Genomic DNA, 7714 nt, shown 5'->3' with positions numbered 1-7714 from the left:
AGATAACGTCATGGCTGACTCACTCTGCTCCCCCGCCCCTCAACATGGACCCGGAGTGGCAGAGTTAGCATAAATGTGCCCATCTGAGGTCATGAAGCTTGTTAGAACTGTGCTGGGAAACGTCCTCCCATTTTAAAAATAAAATATAGATGACCTAATTTGAGAACTAAGACCCAAGTATTACTACTTGGGTTATCTTACAGAAATGAAAATGATGTTTTCCATATAAACAAGGTTCAGAAGTACAATGTCGCACACCACTGCTACTCACCTTAAGTGTATTCCACACAGGTGGAGTGTAAACTCCATGCTTCAAAATGTCAGCTTCACAAAACTCCAGTTAGGGAAACAGACATGATGGGGTGTTCTGTATGCCTTGACTCATGGCAACCTTGTTTCCCAGCCAAACTATCTTTGGGAACTGGGCTGCCCCTGCCCTCCATTCATACATTTACTGCAATGACCACAAAATTCCCTGTGCCCAGTGCCTAGGATATTGAATAAAAAGCAGTGCACAAGGGTCAGGCATGATGTGCCCCTTTAGTCCCAGCACTCCAGAGGCAGGAAATCTGAGTTACAAGGCCAGTTAAGGCTTCATAATGAGACCCTATTTGTGTAGGGGGTGGGCAATGTACCCACAGAAGGTACCTTAGAAATCAAACCTCTAACCTGAATTATAATCCTGCACTGGGAAATGACCTAGTGAACATGAAGCTGTTAATTAAAAATAACCTTTGTTACATTCAAGTAAAATGCAGACTGAACAGTTAAGTTATGAGGAGGGAGTCAGTCCCTGGTGGCTACATATAAGATAACCTGAGAAACCCACAGCACACCCAGAGTGACGTGAGAGCTCCACCTGCCGGAAGGAAGGTGCAGACTGGGGTGAACACACACATGCTCAGTGCTGGCAGTTAGGGGATGAACTAAGAGCAGCCCTGCTTCAGGACCAGTAACCTGAATGGACAGGGATCTCACCTGATGTTCCCCCTCCTTCCTTACAAGGATAGCTGATGGCTGGCTGAGAGTTTCCTAAGACTGGTGAACAGCCAAGCAGTTTCTGCGCTCCAACTTAAACCTTCAGCAACTTACACCTCTTCAGCTGGAACAGGCTATTAGTCCACAGTAACATCCAGGTGTGGGTGAGGGTGTGGAAGGAATCTGGAGACACTTTTCCTAGCGTTCAGACTTGTGTAAGACACAGGAACAGTGCTAATAGAGAGTAATAATTATGGGGACAGGTGACATGCTGAAAATGGCCCAAAACACCAGGAAGTAGATACTCTCTATTATCTAGGAACACGAAACACCTTCCAGGCAAGGTTGTGAACCCTTGTAATCCCATCCATTTGGTAGCAACAGAATTGAGTTTAAGCTGGTCTAAGCTATTCATAAAGCAAGACCTTATCTCCAAAAGCAGTAAGTATCAGAAAAATCAGTTCTCTTCTCCCTTATTTAAGGATGTAACACAAAAGACAATCAAGACGCAAGGAGTTTGAAAAGTATATAACAGAATTTCTTCTTTATTTACAATCAAGTTCTGTTGGGACACATAATTAAATAAATAAAAGATGTGCCCTGGCCAGCAGGGAAGGACAGCTCTTCCTCTTCCCTGGCTCTAGCACTCATGTCTGTCCCTACTGTCCAGAGAACAGTGTGGAAGCAAAAAATAAAGTGCAAAGTAAATGTGACAAATGTGGTGCTTCAGACACCCAGACACCACGCTCAGACCATGTACATGGGCGAGCAGGACAGAGAATGCTTTCCCAGCCTTCATCATAACCAGCTCTTAGGTAGACTTCTTACCAAACACTGCACTGTATGCACAGGCAGTGGTTGGACTCGCCACCATCAGCTCTCAGCCACCTGTTGTGCACTTGCAGCGAAGCAGAGCAAAGATGTTCCTCATCTCTGCTGCAAAGTCTACCAGACAGGAAAGGTTGGCACAGTCCTTTCCTTGCACACACAAAGCAATGTGGAAGTGTTGGCAGGAAGGGAGCTCGGAGTTTTGATGGCCAGCTCAAGATGCAGGTTTCAGCAGTGAGACCAGCCACATCACCAGCCCTGAAAACAGTTCCACCCATCCTTTGTCACAGGAGGACAGGCCCTGATTTGGTTTCCACTAGCCCAATGCCTACAGTAAGCCCCCTGGGTAAGTGATCCCACAGATAAGGGGTGTGCATCAGGCTACAACAAACTTTGGAAAGACGGAAAAAGCACAGGGGACCCAATACCTGGTGTATGGGGTTGTCCTTGGCACTGTGTCCAGTGGGGAGACCCAGCAGGGACCCTGTGCTCCCCATGAGGTATGGAAGGTCAGAGTTAGTAGTGTTTCCCACCCAAATGCAGACAAGAATCCAAGCCTCTGCTAGGGACTTGCAGAGTCAGTTTGGTTCAGTGTTGGTTCTTCTCAGCCATTAGAGACCGAAGTCAAAGTTCTTAGGAAAGGTATGGTGGGTGCCGCATGGCTTCAGCTCTTCTCTGGGAGGACACATCACTCTCCAAGATGGACTGTGGGGTCCCATGCTACTCCTCAGGGTGTGGCATCAAGGCTGTGCCCACAGCACAGCTCTGCTTCCTTTGTCCACACTGACAACATGTAAGCCCGAGGGGGCCCATGCCACCGCATTGATAGAAGAGCTTAAGGACCAATCAGAAGAGACTTCAGTCAGCAAGGCACCAGGCCCAGGCATGTGCAAAATACAGGCCCATCCACCCACAGCAGGGCCTTATGCTGAGAAAGCTTCACTGTTCCTATAGCAGCCCTGAACTAGATAGGAGATGCTGTCTCCTTTAGCAACCAGGCCTTATGTGGCTCACCCCTAGAGTAGTCCTTAGAAAAGCAGGAAGAGGGAACACTCAGCTCCGTAAGGTAGCACAACTGCAAGGTAGTGAGCAGAGCGTGCCGACCTACAGGAAGCCAGGGCCTGTGTTTTGGGCACAGAACTGGTAACAATAAGCCCAAGAGCTGCCTGTCCTAGCTGGTGGACGGGTCGGTAAGGAAGGTATGAACACGTGGGATTACTGACAAACACAGGAGTCAAGGACAAAAGGGAAGAGGGATGGAGGATGGAGTAGGAGAGGAAAGAAGGATGAGGAAGGAGCTGCCCTGAGGCTTTTCCCAGTGGTTCTACTTGTGGTATCTCAGTCACTGTGGTCTGCTATATATACAGCTGAGTTGTGAAGCCTTGGCCTCACTAACCTTGGTCAATCAGCCCTGGAAATAGGGAGGGGACTGCTCTCCAGGAGCACTCTAAGGTTCCCACCCAACCAAAGACAGCATAAGCCCTGGGATGAAATCCTAGGTTCTGCTTTAGATATAGGCCTGAGTACATGCACTGGTGGGGCTCATCTTACCTGTGCTGTTTCGAAAGAACCTTCTCCACTTTCCCCGTGAGCACACTCCAGACATAAAGAGAACCCTCCGCTGAGCCTGCTGCCACATAATTGCCATCAGGGCTGGAGGAGACAGTAAGAGGGCAAAAGCTATAGACCCTTGACCTCACATGACCAAGCCTGTCATGCTAGTTGTGATCAGCCTTGTTCTTTCAGCCACCTGGTTACTAAAGAGCAGTGCCGTGCTGCTTCTTGAAGCCTCATGTCCCCACTTAACAGTCTCAAGCACACACAGGGGAGCCCAAAGCCAATCTCTGAAAAGTTCAAAGTTTCTGCCCATAAACAGGTTTGTTGTCTGGTTCAGCAAGAGTAGGCAGGGGAAACCATAAGATGTTGGGACACAGGCTGGGGAGATGGCCTCATGTGTCAAGACTGTTTTCTGCAGCATGAGGATCCACGCTCTAATCTCCAAAACCAATGTTAAAAAACTATGCATGTGCGTAGAAGCATCTATAATGTAGGCCTGCTGTGGAAAGAGACATGGCTGCAGGCTGTCAGCCTAGTTCTAGATTCAGTGAAAAGACTTGTCTCAAGGGAATAGGGTGGAGTGGTGGAGCAAAACATCTGATGTCCTTCTCTTGCCCCTGCATGTACACATAAGCTCAGGTGGCCACATGCACACACAGACACTTTCCCTACCATGACAGCCAATCCCAGAATACACCTGAGTACGTATGGCACTGTTTTACCTTCCAGGGTCACCTCCAAACAGACTGTACCGTTCCATCCCAGGGATGCCAAGCCTTTTCAGTGACAGTGACAAGTCTTGGCAAGTGAGTGGGTGAAAAGGAGAATGTGGTAACTCACTCAGAACCAAGCATCAGCCAACCATGCTCACAATTAAAAAGGAACACCATTTAAAAAACCAAAAAGATTCCAGCAGGACCACTGTCACTCCTGCAAGCTCCAGAGGTAGCAGAAAGATCATGTTTTACCTCCCTAAGAAGAAGTGTCCAGAGTCAACTTCTGACTTAAACCAAGCACTGGGTAGGACATAGCTACTAACCTGAAGACAACTCGGGTCCAGTCAGAGCCACATTTGAATCCAGGCGCACTGAAACAAAAAGCAGACAGATTAGCTGCCACCTACAGTACACTCACCCAGCAGGACAGAAGTAGGCAAGGGCAGGCCCAGGACCCAGTACCTGAATGTCTGCTTGACAGTATTTGTCCGGAGGTCAATGACTTTTAGCAGGTCATCACGAGAGCAGCTCAGGAGCTCAGTTCTCTCAGGGTTTAAGTCCAGAGCAGTGATCTTCCCTAACAGTTCCATCTCTCGGACCACACTCTCTGATCTAAGGGAGAGATCAGCCTGAAACCTAGTGCAAGTGGGCCACCTCCAACCTGACAAGATGCAATGTCACTGAGCAGAAAATGCTGTCACGCAGTTAGATCTGAGTTATTAAGGGTGGTTGAAATGGTTAGGGATTTTTTTGCCCATTTTTAGAATAGGACTATTACCAACTAGAACTCCTGATAAACAAGAGCAATTAATTACACAGCTGGTTTGGCTTTTTCTTAACTTTCTTTTGTGGATTCTGTGGACTGACTCTGAGGTCTCATGTGCATGGTAAGCATGTATTCTCCAGCCTTAGATCATTCAATTTCAATGGTGTTACCTTTAGCTTTTACAACACAGGGTTGGCACAGAAGCTGCTGTGGTGTGTCTAGGGAGCCCACAGGCCCTGTCATGATCAGGAAGCTTGACTGAGGCCGCTTCAGACATGGGACTGAATGATACCACAGCACAGTTGTCACTGTGCACCCTCTCCAACTCTTACATGCTTAAGCCCACAGAGGTCAGCTATAGGCCTACAGTAGATGGGAACAGTGACACTCAACAATGGTTTTACTAGAGATTTTTAATAAATTTATTTGCTGTCTTAACTGAGCAAGAGTTTATCTTTCTATTGTATACATAGCCTCAGACTCAACTCCTACTCCAAATCTTTGGTATGTGGCCATCTAATTTTCAAGTTAAGGGACTGGCTAGGAGACTTGTAACATCCAGTGAATTTCTAAACTTCCATGTTTTAAGTTCAAACTTCAAGTTCAGAGGAAAAAAGAGATTAAAAATAGAGGAGTAAGCTTCATGGGAGTCCTCTGGGTACCACTCTGCACTCAACATGCATCCAGAGCCACACATTCCTTTTTCTTTCTTTTTTTTTTTTTTTAAAAAGAATTATTTATTTTTATTTTAGGTAAATGAGTACACTGTAGCTGTCCTTAGACACACCAGAAGAGGGTATTAGATCCCATTACAGATGGTTGTGAGCCACCATGTGGTTACTGGGAATTGAACTCAGGACCTCTGGAAGAGCAGTCAGTGCTCTTAACACTGAGCCATCTCTTCAGCCCCAAGCTAAACATTTTTATCCTCATCTCCACACTTCATGAGCTGCTACACGGACTATGGCCTCTGTATTCAATCTAGTTACCACCACCTCTGTGCTCCTCCTCAGCTAGCAGCTCAGGGCTTTGTTTCACTGGACCTCTTTTGGTCCTGAGAGCTCTTCTCCTCCCAACCTTGCCAGCAACAGCAATCTCTTGGCATGTCCCTGTCTATGTGCCCTTCTGCCATGGACTCAGGTCCTCATCAATACTTTGCTTTCAGTGTGCCTGTTCTCTGTGGCAGGACAAAAATCACTGAGCAGACCACAAAGTCATCCATCACTTTCTTTTCTTACCACACACGGATCAAACATCAAAGCATCCCAATGGGCTTGTAAAGCAGGTGGACATCTAATTCCTACTCACCCCATCTCACTGGCACAAGCACCCCACTTATTGACAGCTGCACCCAGCTGTTCTGGGTGGGTCTGTCTTTCAGTAACTTTCTGTAATATAAAGTCCATTGGCTTCTCTCCACTACAGGAACACTCCAGTGTCCACTGCCTGTACTCAGTCTTCCTTGTTTCCTAGTTAATTTGCCTAAAGATAGGAAGGAATGAGTATCTTCTCATCTCTGCTCATCTTACAGTTGGAAGAGCATCTGGTACACAGTAAATGATGGCTGGACCCAGAAGACTACTTTGTATAAAGAAGAGCACAGCCAGACCCAGCTGTCCTGGAGTTCTGCCAGTCTCTGAGCATGAGAACACAGCCCCACACAAAGCACGCTCATAGCTCTTTATATGTTCTCTCATCAGCCTCCCTCCAAGCTCTTCTAAGGCATCATACCGGATATCCCAGAAACGAATTTTCTTGTCAAAATGTCCACTCATCACACATTGCTCGGTGCAAACAATGTCATTGCAGCTGGATCCTGCAAACACTGTTTTTATACCTGAAAGAAAACCAAACACCATCAATCAAAGGCAACCACGTGGCCGGTACATAAACAACATGGCTACTATGCTCTTGACTACCAAGCTCCCAAAACCACAAAATGAAATAAGGCCTCAAGCAGAGAACAACCCTCACTACCCTAGTGACCCTCAGACCAAAATGAGCCGGGGTTGAGACTGTTATTAGAACATCCCTCCACCGCTAATATCTATAAAATCACACAGAGAGACTGCATTTCCTCACAGACTTTGCTGCGCAGATCCCAGAGTTTGAGGGTCCGGTCGTGACTTCCTGAGACTATCCGTGCGTTGTCCAGCAGGAACTTGGCAGACAGGACTTTCCCACTGTGGCCTGTGAGTGTGTGCTACAAGAGAGGACACAGCCAGGGTGAGACTTGGGATAACAAACTGCCTTCACAGAGGAGCTCCAGAGACAGTCTCAGAAGGCCCCCAAATCTTCACATATCTCCAAAGAAATCAGAAGGCGAGGAAAGAAGTATGGTACATGGAGCACACCTTCACCGACTCAGCCTCAAAGAAGCCACGTGCTTCAACTATGCAGCCACATTTCTGACCCGAAGAGGAGCTTCAGAATCTTCTAGAAGCTATTTCTGGGTGCTGCCAAGAGATGAGGCATTGCTTTAACTTGATCGTGAATGGCACCCAAGGATTGCTATGTTGAGGCTTAGCCTCTATAGTTTGTGGCCCAGTGGGAAGAAGATAACACATTGAGTTTATACCTCCCAACCCCAAAATAGGGGCCTGGACCCTTCCTGTTTTGTTCTTTGACTTTCACCACAAGGCAGACAGGTTCCTCAGATACATGGTGCACTGTGCCATCACAGGCCAAAGCCAAGCTTCTGCAACCTGAGCTGAGCTGCTTTGTCCTATCTTACTTAGGTCTCTCACAACAGTGACAGAAGCTAGATGTCACAAGACCACAATAAAGGCAGGCATTGCATACATAATCCCAGTACTTGGATTCCTGGAATCTGTAAACTCAAAACCAGCCTGGGCAATACAGTAAGACT

General features: G+C 47.1%; 1 protein-coding gene across 4 annotated transcripts in view; it reads right to left on the bottom strand.

The window, feature by feature from the left end:
- Positions 1 to 1523: 1523 nt before the first annotated feature.
- The window catches only part of ATG16L1 (autophagy related 16 like 1), a 32345-nt gene continuing 26154 nt past the window's right edge, over positions 1524 to 7714 (bottom strand). For all 4 annotated transcript variants that reach the window (XM_080933025.1, XM_080933026.1, XM_080933027.1 and 1 more), the window contains 6 exons: positions 6928 to 7048; positions 6577 to 6682; positions 4542 to 4691; positions 4403 to 4450; positions 3358 to 3459; positions 1524 to 2640 (listed from right to left, as the gene is read on the bottom strand). In XM_080933025.1, coding sequence (XP_080789151.1) covers positions 2547 to 2640; positions 3358 to 3459; positions 4403 to 4450; positions 4542 to 4691; positions 6577 to 6682; positions 6928 to 7048 — 621 coding nt within the window. In that variant the 3' untranslated portion in view covers positions 1524 to 2546. The remainder of the gene's footprint in view (positions 2641 to 3357; positions 3460 to 4402; positions 4451 to 4541; positions 4692 to 6576; positions 6683 to 6927; positions 7049 to 7714) is intronic.

This window comes from Micromys minutus (genome assembly GCF_963924665.1).
Source record: "Micromys minutus genome assembly, chromosome: 19".
NCBI classification, from domain to species: domain Eukaryota; kingdom Metazoa; phylum Chordata; class Mammalia; order Rodentia; family Muridae; genus Micromys; species Micromys minutus.
The sequence above is the reverse complement of the archived record's forward strand: the minus strand, read 5'-3'. Positions and strand labels throughout refer to the sequence as shown.